This window comes from Malurus melanocephalus, unplaced genomic scaffold (assembly GCF_030028575.1).
Source record: "Malurus melanocephalus ecotype Western Australia unplaced genomic scaffold, MMel_1.1 scaffold_4, whole genome shotgun sequence".
In the NCBI taxonomy this organism is placed as follows: domain Eukaryota; kingdom Metazoa; phylum Chordata; class Aves; order Passeriformes; family Maluridae; genus Malurus; species Malurus melanocephalus.
Window position 1 is genome coordinate 7270727 of NW_026623236.1, and position 13126 is coordinate 7283852.

The 13126-nt window shown below is 39.6% G+C and overlaps 1 protein-coding gene across 4 annotated transcripts in view; it reads right to left on the reverse strand.

The window, feature by feature from the left end:
• Positions 1 to 22: 22 nt before the first annotated feature.
• SNX14 (sorting nexin 14) overlaps positions 23 to 13126 on the reverse strand; it is a 47374-nt gene continuing 34270 nt past the window's right edge. For all 4 annotated transcript variants that reach the window (XM_057369759.1, XM_057369753.1, XM_057369778.1 and 1 more), the window contains 8 exons: positions 12985 to 13025; positions 12698 to 12817; positions 8431 to 8554; positions 7742 to 7906; positions 6599 to 6694; positions 5811 to 5902; positions 5600 to 5656; positions 23 to 1632 (listed from right to left, as the gene is read on the reverse strand). In XM_057369759.1, coding sequence (XP_057225742.1) covers positions 1594 to 1632; positions 5600 to 5656; positions 5811 to 5902; positions 6599 to 6694; positions 7742 to 7906; positions 8431 to 8554; positions 12698 to 12817; positions 12985 to 13025 — 734 coding nt within the window. In that variant the 3' untranslated portion in view covers positions 23 to 1593. The remainder of the gene's footprint in view (positions 1633 to 5599; positions 5657 to 5810; positions 5903 to 6598; positions 6695 to 7741; positions 7907 to 8430; positions 8555 to 12697; positions 12818 to 12984; positions 13026 to 13126) is intronic.

The window sequence follows — 13126 nt, forward strand, 5'->3', positions numbered from 1 at the left end:
ATTAATAAAGGATGCAATGAAAGYGTGGCTTGATTTTGATCAATTTTAACAGAGTATTCCTCACTCTTAAATATGACCAGTTTGGGGACTGTATCTAGAGTGAGAACACAATCTGTGACGGTGCTTCATATAAATATGCACTTTCATACCTCTTCCAAAGCACCAAGCACAGGACTTGTGCCTGTTACTCTTACTAGCAACATTCCAACAAAATGTCAGATACAAGCATTGAGTCCTGTAACACTTCTGGCATCCTTTGGAAATAACCCATTATCTGACTTTTTTAACAGCATAACCTGGCTTTATGATAACTGATCATACCTCTTCTATGGGAAGCCTGCATTAAAAAAAATAGTTGTAAGAGACATGCTAATGAGTAGGAAATCAGATTAAATGCTGAATTCACATTTCTGATGCTTTATCAAGAAATGATTGCTTATAAATGAGGGGAAAAAATCATTATTTTTCTAAGGTCGCTGGGAATTTCGACATCAACATGTTTCAGAGTTGTTTAATGCTGTTTTAAACTGATTGTCAGCGTTTTGATTTTTTAGAGCTCAAACAACTCTTTTGGCAGAGCCAGAGAGAAATAACACTTTTACMTTCCTTTGACAAACAGAAGGGAAAGGTTTGCAACAGGAATACAAATAACACAAATTATATTGACAAAGAGCACCAATGCTGMATTAGATTGGTTTGTTTGCTAAAGAGGAGAAAATGTATATTTGAAAAGAAAAATTGAGGAATGCCTATTATAGTACCTCTGTATTGTTCTGCAAGTAAAACGCGTTAAAAATCCACGCATGAAAGTCCTTTTCAAAATCTCTTTTATAAAGGCTGGGCTAAAAAATAAAGATTTACAGAAAAAAAATCTTCAACAAGTTTTTATGTGAATTAATTTCTATAAAATACTGTGAACAGACCCACATCCGCTTTTCTAAGCCTGTAAAGAGGGTGTCAGAAAAAACCCACAAACCCAGATAAGAAACTGAAGAAAATGAAAGCTTAAGWTAAAAGTCAAAACCACTTTTCACATCCATTATTATTTTAAGAGGGCTTTAGATTTGAAGGTCAGGTATTTAAAAGACTAAATTACAAATGTGATTGATTGTCCATGCTCAAAGAAAGATGAAGGCCAAAGATGTTCTGAAATAATTTGTGTGCAACAGTTTCAACCACATACCTTTGTTTTAACAATTTTTTTAAGACAGTTTTGAGTAACTTAATGAGAGGATTCTACAACTTCTYCCAAACAATTTTTCAACATATTCTTTCAGGTAGAGATCCAGAAATTGCTCTTTTAGTAAAGCGTAAGTTAGCTGATCGTTCAGCTTATTTGATGTCATCCTGTAATTTCATACACAGAGAGATTTTGGTGAAATTAATTTTACTGATAACAGCTAAAACAAGTTTCAAATAAAAAGTACAGATATTTTATTTACTTGCAATTGGTATTAAATTTTAATGTCTTTATTGCATAAAGATATTTTTTGAACTTAAATTTTATGTTATTTACAACAAAATATACAAGGCAATGTTAAAATGTCACACGTCCATTCCAGCAGTGCACAGCAGATCCTATTGGGTGTCCAKTCACATCCAACTTGACACAGAGCTCACTTCCTTTGGACCCTGTTAAACAGAAAGGGGGGCAAAATTTACTTATTAGGTTTGAAAATACATATTTATGTAGAAATTACTGAACTGAGCTGCAATGATTCTTGGTATCTGAAAAGATCCACTTGAAACAAGAGTTAAAGAGAAAGAAAGGCTAATGGGTTTTAATACTATTTCTCAAAAGAGGTGTTTCCCTCCTTTCTCTACAAGTTCTCACCTCCCCCATCAGCAGCTGCTAAATACAGTTYTCTTAACACAGCAATTTTTTGCTCTGGAAATGGTATTGGAGAGATATCTCTTCAATTGGATTTCTTTTCCTTCCTCTGCTACAACTGCTTGCTCCCTTTCAGCTGTCCCTTTTTCTTGTATCCTGTCTGATAGACTCCCAAGGGACTGGCTTTACACCATCTCAGAGGAGTTTTCCAGCTCCTGGAGCACRTATCCAGCAATCCAGCGTATATCCGCACTGGTACGTGGAGCAGGAAATACCTTCAAGATCCCAATCTCAACAGGGGAAGCACACTGACATCCCCACTAAGGATAATTTTCCCATTTCTCCCATCACTGTTTTTCCTGCCAAAGGAGCAGTGTTCAAAACAAAACTTCTGGGATGCTCAATTTCCTCTTTAAAAGCTGACTGGCCTGAAATACTTTTCCGTTCTTCACTGCAACTACAAATACATTTTGGTGTGAAGCAGCTAAAAAGGACCAGTCTCAGCTGAATAGAGAGAACAGGCATTGGATTGATTGTCTCCCAACACAATTGATAGCTGAGTAAGAACCAGTCATTACTTCAAATTTCCCCACTGCAGTTAGGAAGAAGCAATTCTCATTCCAAGTGGCTCCACAATCTGTTTGTACTGATTTGAGGAAAATATTTTTTGGGCTSTGGATGAAAACCACTGCTATCCCTCCACCCATACCCTCTCCAGCTTGCATTTCCCTCCTGAGTCCTGGTACACTGACAACCAGGTCCCACYGCACAACACCACATGTGCAGCACTTTGTTCTGTGTTGCTCTCAGTACATCTGAAATAAGGAAATAGCTCAAGTTCCCAGCTGAAGTACTTTTCTTCCTTTCCTCTATTAAAATCTGGGCCAGTGATTCCCTCCCTCTGTCCCCATCAGCTTCAGTCACAAGGGACAGGGGGACTCCACCCCTCAACTGTTCCATTTCACCAGGAACAAAGGTGGCATTAAGAGGTCTCTCCTCAGCAGGTGCTTCTGAAACACTGCAGAGCAGCTGGGCAGTGTCACGGTTASACAGGAAAGAATAATGGATTAGGAAGCAGAAAACATGATCTTGATTTACATTAAATAATCTTTTCTTGATTTGTTTTTGAAGCAAAAATATTTTCCCCTATTAAATATACACAGTTATGGAATCAGAGCATGGTTGGGGTTGGAAGGTGCCTCAGGARGTCACCTGGTCTAGACCTCAAGCAGGGTTGCTCTGGACTGTGTCCAGACAGCTTTTAAGTATCTCCAAGGATGGGTGTTCCACAGCATCCCTGGGGAACCTGTGACAGTGCCTGGTCACCCTCACAGCGAAAAAGCATTTCTTGATGTCCAGAGGGAACCTCTTGTGTTCAGTTTGTGCCTCTGGTCCTGTTAGTGGACACCACTTGTTCTGTCCTTTTTGTACCACCCCCTCAGGTAATTGCATCAATCAACAGATCCTCTGAGCTTTCTCTTGTYCAGGCTGAACAGTCCYTGCTCTTTAGCCTCTYCTCATGGGAGATAYGYTCCGGKTCCTTCATCATCCCTATGGCTCTCCACTGGATTAATTCCAGTATTTCCATKCCTATCTTATACTGGAGAAGCCAGACCTGGACTCAGCACGGGCCTCACCAGTGCTGAACAGAGGGGCAGCATCACCTGTCCTGACCTGCTGGCAACATTCCTGCTCAGGACAGCAACAGCCTTTTCAACTTTGTGTCTTTCCAGCTGGCTGGCCCCAAGCCCATCCTGGGGCTGTTTTTCCCCAGGAACAGGACTTTGCACTTCCCCTTGCTGAAGTTCATGAGGATCCTGCCATCCCATTTCTGCAGCCTGTTTAGGTCCCTTTGGAAGGCAGCACGGCCCTCTGGTGTACCAGCCACTCCTCCCAGTTTTGTGTCATCAGGCCTTGCACTCTGTGCCATCGTCCAGACCATTAATGAAGATGTTAAACAGGGCTAGAGCCACAACTGAGCCCTTGGAAAAATCCCTCATTACTGGCCTGCCTCCAACTAGACTTCATTCCATTGATCACCACCCTCTGGGCCTGACCACTGCTTTAAAGACTATTTAAATGCTTTAAATGCCACTCAATTTTTTCCATCACTAGCTGAAGAAAGACTAGTGCTCATACATACATATAATTMGCTGCTGAGATACAAAACCAGTTCAGCAGAGTACACAGCAGGGCTAAGTCAGGTCTCCTTTTCTGCATTTAAATTCCCAGGCTACTTCCTAGTTCCCTTGGTCAGCTGAATCTTCTWTTGCCTGTTTTCAGCTGTCTGAGCACTGGCTTGAGGAGGGCAGCTACAGAGCTGAAGCACAAAGTAGGTCAGACTTGCTGMGCCAGCCTCATTTCAGCGAAAACAATGGAAGTGTCCTGGCTTGTTCCAAATCTTGTTGTATTTGTTTCTGTTTGTCATGCAAAACGAATCGCTGCTGGCACCCCAGAGTTCTCAGACACAGGGGTCATGCAACGAGCATTTATTGTTAGTGAGGGGTTTTTTTAAATTGTTTTGGGGGTTTGTATTTCTACTAAGCTAACAAACAAGTATCTCCTGCTTACCATGTAGACCAAGCTAAAATTCTAAGAAGCTTTGATACGCATAAGTACAAATACCATGTGGATCCCAAATCTAATGATATGCATTTTTATGGTAATTTCTGTCGTGCAATTTTTTTTCCTTTATCCRGAGAGCTGAAGTTAACATCATTGCACTGATCAAACTGAAGGTAAGAAATCCTCCTGCCTCTCAAGAAATATGATGCASCTTGACCTGAGCTTTGCATGCAGAATTCCCTGCCTAAACTGGAAAATTGCACAAAACAGAGTGGAGACAAATCAATCTAAGAGAAAGGCACAGAGATCTCAACTGCTGGTTGGTCTGTCCAGGTGTTATGGCTTATGGGATCTTCTTTTGTTTCCTTTCGTGGGAATTTTTCTTTCCCATTTTGTTGCTGGGATACACTGATTGCCAGGTCATCCTTTTGATGGCAGGGCGATGAATAAAGACAATAGGACCTGCACCCCACCCAAACGATCCTGCTAAGTACTGGGAGGGGGTGTGTGGGTGTGGTGGTGGCGGGTAACTATATATACTGCCCTGCTTGGCTTAGAGATGGGGTTGGCCTGCTACCTGTGGAGCAGAGCTCGACTGCTCTTTGGTTCCTGTTTTTGCTGCACTGTGATCTTCTGCCTCGATCTGAGCCAGCCGGGACCTGCGCCACAGCGCTCCTGCAGTCACTGGGGAATCAGGTGAGTGTCTYTGTGTGAGGCTGTCACTGGGCTTGTGGCTGGGCTGGTTGCTGCTATTGTTGTTATTACTTATTTTCACTTTGTTATACATATTAATAAAACTGTTATTCCCTTTCCCCCATATTCTTGCCGGGAAGCCCGTGATTTTTTTCCAAAGCTATAATAAGTCAGAGGGAAGGGGGGGTCATATCCACCACTCCAAAGGGGGGTCCCTGCCTTTATTGGCAAAACACCTGTCTTTCAAACCAAGACACCAGGTCTACTGAGAGGCAGCTTGTACTTGCTGCATGCTTAAAAAAATGGGCCTGAGCTGATTTAGAAAAAGTTAATTAACCAAAATATAAGTACTCCGTATTTCAATCATTTAAACATATGGGAAAAGTATCTATTTTCCCCAAAATTTAGAATTAATATTAGTCATAGGGAACAACAGCAAAAATGCACCAGTAACCAGACTCAGCAGCAGCTTGAGGAATTCTGCAGTTCTTGAATGGAGTGAGCACATACCTTGCTCAGCTCTGGAAAGAGTTCTTGAATCCCAATGTCCAGAAGAACATAAGTTAACTAAAAGAAAATGAAGAAAATTAAGAGCACTCCAAGGCAAAACTACTGCTTTTTAATCTCAATTCTGAATAACAGCCCACTCCTCTGCTATACCAAACATTCACTTCAGGAAATCCTGTGCCAAAAGGCAAGTTTGTCACGTGTTATGAGTTACCTGTTTGTTGAGCACTGGTTGCTGCAGTCCATCAAACAGAAGTCTGATGCCTTCRTACTTAGCCTCTTCCCCAATGCACTTGCCTATCAAATCTAGACCAAATTCCAAAAAACAAACACACAAGTCATGAGGAAGCACTGCAAAGCAGCTTTATGATACAGTCACAGAACTCCAGTAATTAACAAGACAAAAACTCAGTTTAAATTAAAGAGTTCAAATTTTTTCTGTTTCAAATGATAAATGTAAAAACAAACAAACTTTTGGTCCATCCTTTTCTTTTCCCTTTCCTTCAGGGCTGCACACCTAAGTAATTATTACACTTTGATAATATCAATGTATTGTCCTAATGCACTGTTTAATAAAAGACAAGCTGATTTTTTAAAATTACTTTCGATGAATTGGGTATCTCTTTCCTAGTTTATACAGTGTAAGGAGAGCTGAGATGTGCCTTCCAGCTTCATGTGTCTTAAACCTAATTTTCATCTGGATAAAATATAAACCATAGATGAAGAAATTAGTAAGAACATGCATAAAACTTTTGATTTCTATCAGCATGTCTTTATCAATCAGTATGCTACTGATTGATACTTTGATTACTGAACTTTAGTCAGTAACACTTAAGTGACAAAACTGAASTGTTAGGTTTTTACACATAGTATTTCAGTCAACTCAAAATCTAAGTAGCCCAAGTATTATTTGATTTGGAAAGGTAATGTGACTGTRTTTGGGTTAAGTATCTGCTTGAACAATTAACCACACTTATACAGACAGTCATGAAATAAGAGAACCTGGAATGTATCTCATCATTTCCTCAAAAGTCTGCTTTGCTCGTTTCTGTTTATCCTGAAGAGAGCGAGGTTCAGTGTTCTCACAGAACACAGCATCTGCAGAGAAGACACATTGGAAAAAAAAATGTGACACAGAAATGTGTTTTGGACTGTGGCTTCAAAATTGAACTTCTTCTCTGTATTATCCTGATTTGAAGGGAATTCTAGTCTTGTCAGCTCGTACTTTTTACTTACATTAGCCTGAACAAATCCAGAATACCACACCTGTCTGGAGGACAATCATCTTTTCACGATTTGTTTAAATTCTTTTCAAGTTTTAAAGCATCATCTTCTAAGTTTGGATCAATTCTACTTTAGGTWACTTATGATCTCCTTACTCAGCACTTCCCTTGTGCTTTCAAATCTACAAGAAGTATTTACACCTTGTGCTAAAACACTGACTGGAACTGTCAAAAACTTCAAATTTACCTATGAATGAGAAAGTGAGAACTGCTATTCATCAGAAATAACAGGTGCTCAGTTTTAGTATTTAGTTTATGTTTTAAGCTCTCAAAGTCTYACTCCACTCTTTTTTTGCCTTTCACAAGTTTCATTTTTGGTTTGACAAGTACAGAGCTGTCTTGACTCCTGAGTTTTGGCCAGATGCATTGTTTAGATCAGAGTGTGGTCAAGGTAATACTCTACAGTTGTGAGGTTATTTAAAAWTTTTTTTTAGCTTCTTTCCCCTTCCCTTTTTTGAAGGTCAGGAACACTAAAGCCCTCTCAAGAGTCAACCACAACAAAGGGAACCAGAAAATTAACAATAAGAGACAGATGTAGTACACAAGTGAAGTAACTTAAAGACTGCATAAAACATTTGTGTTAATACACTAAACCACCTTCATTCTGTTTTTCTTGTTCCTTGCACACCTGAGCAAATACTATTCATAATACCTTTTTTTTCTGTGATCAGTGACAGACAACATGGCTGACTCAACATCTTTTCACAACAAGCTTTGATTTTAGTCCAGGTCCACTTGCTTTTTAATACTCCATTGRTGTTAGTCAAGCACTCCAAAGTTAGCACTCAGAAACTTCACAGAAGTGATTTCAAATATCAGACTAAAGCAGTATTTTTTCATCAAAGTTGTAACCATTACTGACCTCTCAGCAGCGTTATCAGAGAAACCAACCGGTGCTCCTCAAATAGCTGTTCTAACTTGTTATGCAAGTAATAGTCTGTGTACAGTTCCAATGTATTTTTGAAGAGAATTCTTCCTCCCATCAAGAGATGATGCAGCCAGTCAGGAATGCGGAAAACTACCCTACCTGCAAAGTCACAGCAACAACTATGAGTAACATATATGAGATTCTCCTAATATTCATGATAAAGGAATCATTTATTCAAAAGAAAAAAAAAAAAGATTGCAAGCAAGAAAATAGTATTTCAGTTTTGTTAGTGCAACACTGAAAATATCGATATGCTCAACAGTGCTTACCAAATACTTCCTTTAACTATTTTTATTAATTCAACATTTCTGATTCCCAGAGCGTACAAGCAGCCCAGACAGACCTGAGAAAAGGGATGGAACTCACTCCCATAAACTCATAATACCAAGATGCAGAAAAGAGGAGATACAACAAAGCAATTAAGCACTGATGAATKATAAATGACATCTTAGTACCACAATAAAGTCTTATAAGGAATGACTGGGTCATAAGTTGTATACTGATTACCTTGAAACTGCTGAGTTATATACGAGCCCTACAGTAGAATTTTATTTCTTACCAGTGACCATGAACTTCATATTTGGCATGATATATATTCATAATTAAGAGAAATCACTKCTTACCAACATACATTAAGTAGTCATAGACTCCTTCTACAGTCATCATTTCCATGAAGTAGTTCTGATTTTGTCGTCTTTCTGTATTCTCAGACCGGTTTGCATTATTCTTGTATAAATCATTAAAGAGCTAAAAATAGAAACATAAGACTGAAATCATTGCATTCAAAGGTAAAAGGATAACCACCAGCTCTTTGGATTGGTTTCTTGTTATAGAAGTAAATTCTTTCCAGAGCTTTCAAGGAACTGATCAGGGGCATTGCTTTGTTTCATTGTTTCTGTTTTATTTTTGCAAATTCTTCACTTTCCAATAAAGAGCACATCACATCTTGCCAAGATATACAACAACCAAAATACTTGGGCTCAGAACAAATCAGCACTGAGACATTAATTCAGGAGCCTTTTTGCTCCTGCTACCTTCTTCCAGCCTAAACAAGTCTATGACTCTGTGCAGCTAGACTTTCATCACAGGCTCTGATTTCCTTGATGCACCCCATTCTGAAAATGCAGAGCTAAAAGGATATGGAGTTTATCTGCCTTAAGTCACAGGGGAAGCCCATGACATGAAAGTCTTCCTAAAAGTTCCTGTTGGCTTCCACTCTGAAATAAATACAATGGTTTCTGGACAAAATATACAAGGTTTTTACACAAAGAAATACCTTTTTCTCCTGCCAGCCTAATTATTTAGAGTAAAAACTTCATGAAACTTTGTAAGTTACTAACATTTGGGTTTCTATCCATTTATCTCATTTCTCAATTATATTMCTTTAGCTTTCTATTTTCCTATATCATTGCCTTCCTCCCTGATCCCTCTTTCTTGAAAACATTCTAATTCTTGCAAAACCCCAAGACGCTCTTCCCTATGCACCAAAAAAGGTCCCAAACCACCWAAGCAGTAGTCCTTTCCTCCCCTGTCCCCAAGTCTGTGAGTCCCAGCAGAGGGACTCTGCTCAAAGAGTCTCTGAATCCTGATACTCTCTATATTTAAAACCTATCAATCCTCATTCATGATTTATTTTAAATTATCTTATCTCCAAAATAGTTAATCTAAAGACAAAATAGGATTTATACAAAATATACTATGAAAAGAAAGTTCAAAAGTTCATGACAAGGTTCTAAAAAAATAATCCTATAAGTAGAAGGAAATGCAGCATAATCATAGCATTGCCTAGGCTGAGGTGATTGCCACTGACAGAGGTTTTTTTTTACCACTCCCAAGTAAAAATTAGTTCCAAAGAACAGGAAGTAATTTGCTTATATGTGGTTCACCTTCTGTACAGCAATTCTCCCAGAAATAAATAAAGCCATAAAACCTGCAAATCACAACAAGGTCTGAATCAGGCAAGTCTCTAAACAGAATGCTTTGCACTCTTAGGAAAGATTACATCAGGACATCTGGCAAGAGTCAGGTTTTTGACCTGTACTCCTTCAGGCCCTCTCTTTTGTCAAGTGCTGAGCTGCTGGTATTACCTTCACAAGGTTCACTCAAACTAAACAAACCCAAGTTATTACACAATTACATGAAAGGGCAAACATGGTTAATACACCAGTGGATGACTGGTACCCAGGAATGTAACAAACCTAAAAAGARCACACAATTATTCACAGCTTGTGTATGGCAGTGTCCCTGGTATGTTGTTTAAAAAACGCTGCATAAACTGAAGTCTACACCCTCCTCAAAATGAAAGCAGAAACATTTTAGCTGAAGTAYTGTAACTTAAACAAGAGCCTCCTTTATTTCTCAGATACACCCCAYGACCTGACAGAGGTGAGAGCCAACTCAAAGCAGCCCATTGTGCAATGTAGGCATAGGTTCACAGGAGTGTCTGGAGGCCAAACTAAATCATTAACAGCAATCTAGTAGATAACCTATAAAAAATCAAACATGAAGGCCAGCTTAGGGSAAAGCTTTTCGACTTCCAAGTGCTATTTCCAGTTTCACCCCAACCAGAAGCAGCATCTTCTGAATGCTGGAGGTACCTCCATACACGGATAATTGCTATTGCACCTTAAACAGAATTAGTTCCTCGATCAGGGCCACACTTTGGAAGTATTTCAGAATGCAATCTGCCATGCACTGCAGCAGCCATAACACAAAGTGGCATTACACCTCTACTTCCATGTTTTACACTTTCCGGAATCTTGGCTCGGTAGAAATTCAAGTGAAAAACACACAATCAGTTTTCTAGTAAAGAAGCTGAGATTATGCTCATAACTCAGATAAGCACAGGATTTTGCTTTAGACTTTCCTGTGCATGTTAATATTTGAGATTAGCAAAACAAACCCCAATGCCATCATTATCTGTATCTTTTAACAAGTAATTATGATTACAACCATGAAATGTACTTTAAAGGCTTAAAATGAGGAAATTCCAYGAACCAGTATTGATTAATAATGGGAGTCAAGCTCTTGAAGCCAGTGAAAGATAAAATGCCTGTATTAAGAAAAAGGCCAAAGTAATCCCTTGTATAATAGGCTATCATGTGTTGGGAAAAGCAAGCAAAGGAAGCGTGAAYGCTCACATAAAGTGCCTCACAGAGAAATAAAAGTTACTCAAGGGTGAGTGCATATGCAAACATACACCCATACACTCAAGCATAGGTGTGAAGTGTGCRAAAGCAATACCAAGTCTATGAACAATATCTACAGCCAGAGGTACAAAGGCCTGCCCCTGTTCTTCTTTCTGCTCATTTAAAAAGTACAGAGGACTATACCAAAATGGTAAGAAGAAAGAATGTATGCTGCATCAGAATCACACCAGTCATTGCACTGAAAAGGGATCACATCTTCCTCCAAGAAGCTAGCAAAAATCTGTATCACACTGCTGGTATTCCAAAAGCAGTTTTTGTTGCTGTTGGCAAGGCATCACAAGCCAACAGAACAATGCCTTTACTGGCAAATTTTGCAAAGTCTGTATCAAAGCTGAAAAATCCTGACCTATTGTAATAATATCAGCAAGTCTGACAAAACTATGTTCAGATGATCAAGCTACCTACAGACCTTCAGAACAGAAACGTGGCCACAAACCCTCCCAGTGCCCCTAGGAGGAGGGAGCACAGGTTTTTGTTCACTTGCTTTTTTTTACCAGGCAGGTTGGTAACTCTTAATCCAATGGATCTGTTACAGGATGAAATCCAATTGCTCCTGGCTGTACTAGGGCTGACTACCCACATTCACCATGAATTTTTAAGCCTTTTAAGCTTTAGAAGCCTTTCCACCAATATTTAAAATACACCAACACACATACACACCAGGAACATTCAAAAGGAAGCAGAATGTAGAAGATTAGTCAGAGCAGCGGGTRCATTTCTGACTGGGCCTGCCTGTACCCTACTCATGGCAGCACTGGGGAATGTGCATTGTAATCTCAGCAGAGTCCAACRTGTTGGAACAGGAATAACAGACCTGTGTTACACAAGATACATGAGAACACCGTGGCAAAACAAGCAGAAGCTGTAAATTGACTATCATTTGCCAAAAACATTGAAGAACTCTCTTGCTATGAGGTAACATATTCTCCTCACAGATGGGCACCAACCTTTGGTCTCTTCAGCTGTGTGCCASATCTGCACATGGATTCCACCCAGGCAGCTCACACAGCCCTGCCAGACATTTGGCATTCACCTCCASCACCAGGAGTGAGGTGCCCACCCACTGAACAGAACTTACAGCACAGCATGGCCTGAGTTGGAAGGGACCTCAAAGATCAAATATTCCCAAACCCCCTGCCTTGGGCAGGGACACSAGGTTGCTCAGAGCTCCTGGCATTAAATACTTCTGGGATGAGGAATCCACAACCTCTCTGGGTACCCTGTTCCAGCACCTCACCACCCTCACAGTAGCAACTTTTTCTTAATATCTAACCTAAACCCGCTCTTATTCAGTTCCATTTGCCCATGGCCTATCAACAAAATGCTCCTGTAAAAGTCATGCTCCATCTTTCTTGTAGGCTTCCCTCAGGAACTGGGAGGCTGCACATCTGCACAAAGATGTCATGTCTCGAAACAGACGTGAAACTGCAGAACTGAACAGCTGAAGTCTGTGCCATATGTATCTGGGGAGTARGAAAGTGTGTTATTCCAGTCTACCTTTGGACTGGCCTTTGGACTGAACACCCTCCGTGCCTGCATTCCTAGACAGCATTTTCCAGTTTAGCTTCACCTGAAGTAATTTTAGTTAATGAGTTCTAAGACAGCTCCCTMGTATGAGAGAAAGTGTATGGTCAGTTTTCCCCACTTCTGTAAAATGGGAAAGGAACATGTTTTACTGTACCTTCTTGTTATTTTCAGAAGTGGGACTCAAAATGGTGAGTTCAGGCCTGCTTGGTTTAGGCTTGGGAGATTCACAGGARTTGATAAAATTCATAATAAATGGCTCCAAATGCTGACCTTTCTGAAAAAAAATTTGAGTGACCTGTCACTTGTATTATTACAGGAAGATGAAAGCCAAAATAATAATAATTTAAAAAAAATTCAAACCAAGTTTTGACTAGCCTGTAAATTAGTAATCTCATAAAATTAGTTATGGAAGTTAAGATGTTGGCAATCCAAAAAACTCACCTCTTTCATCAATTTTCCTGGAACAGATTTTATGATTTTACCTGTAATTAGAAACAAACARACAAAAMCTTTCTGTTATCACTGTCTCATTTGAAAGACATTTTGCTCTACTACATTTTATGAACTCACTGCCTAGCAGTTA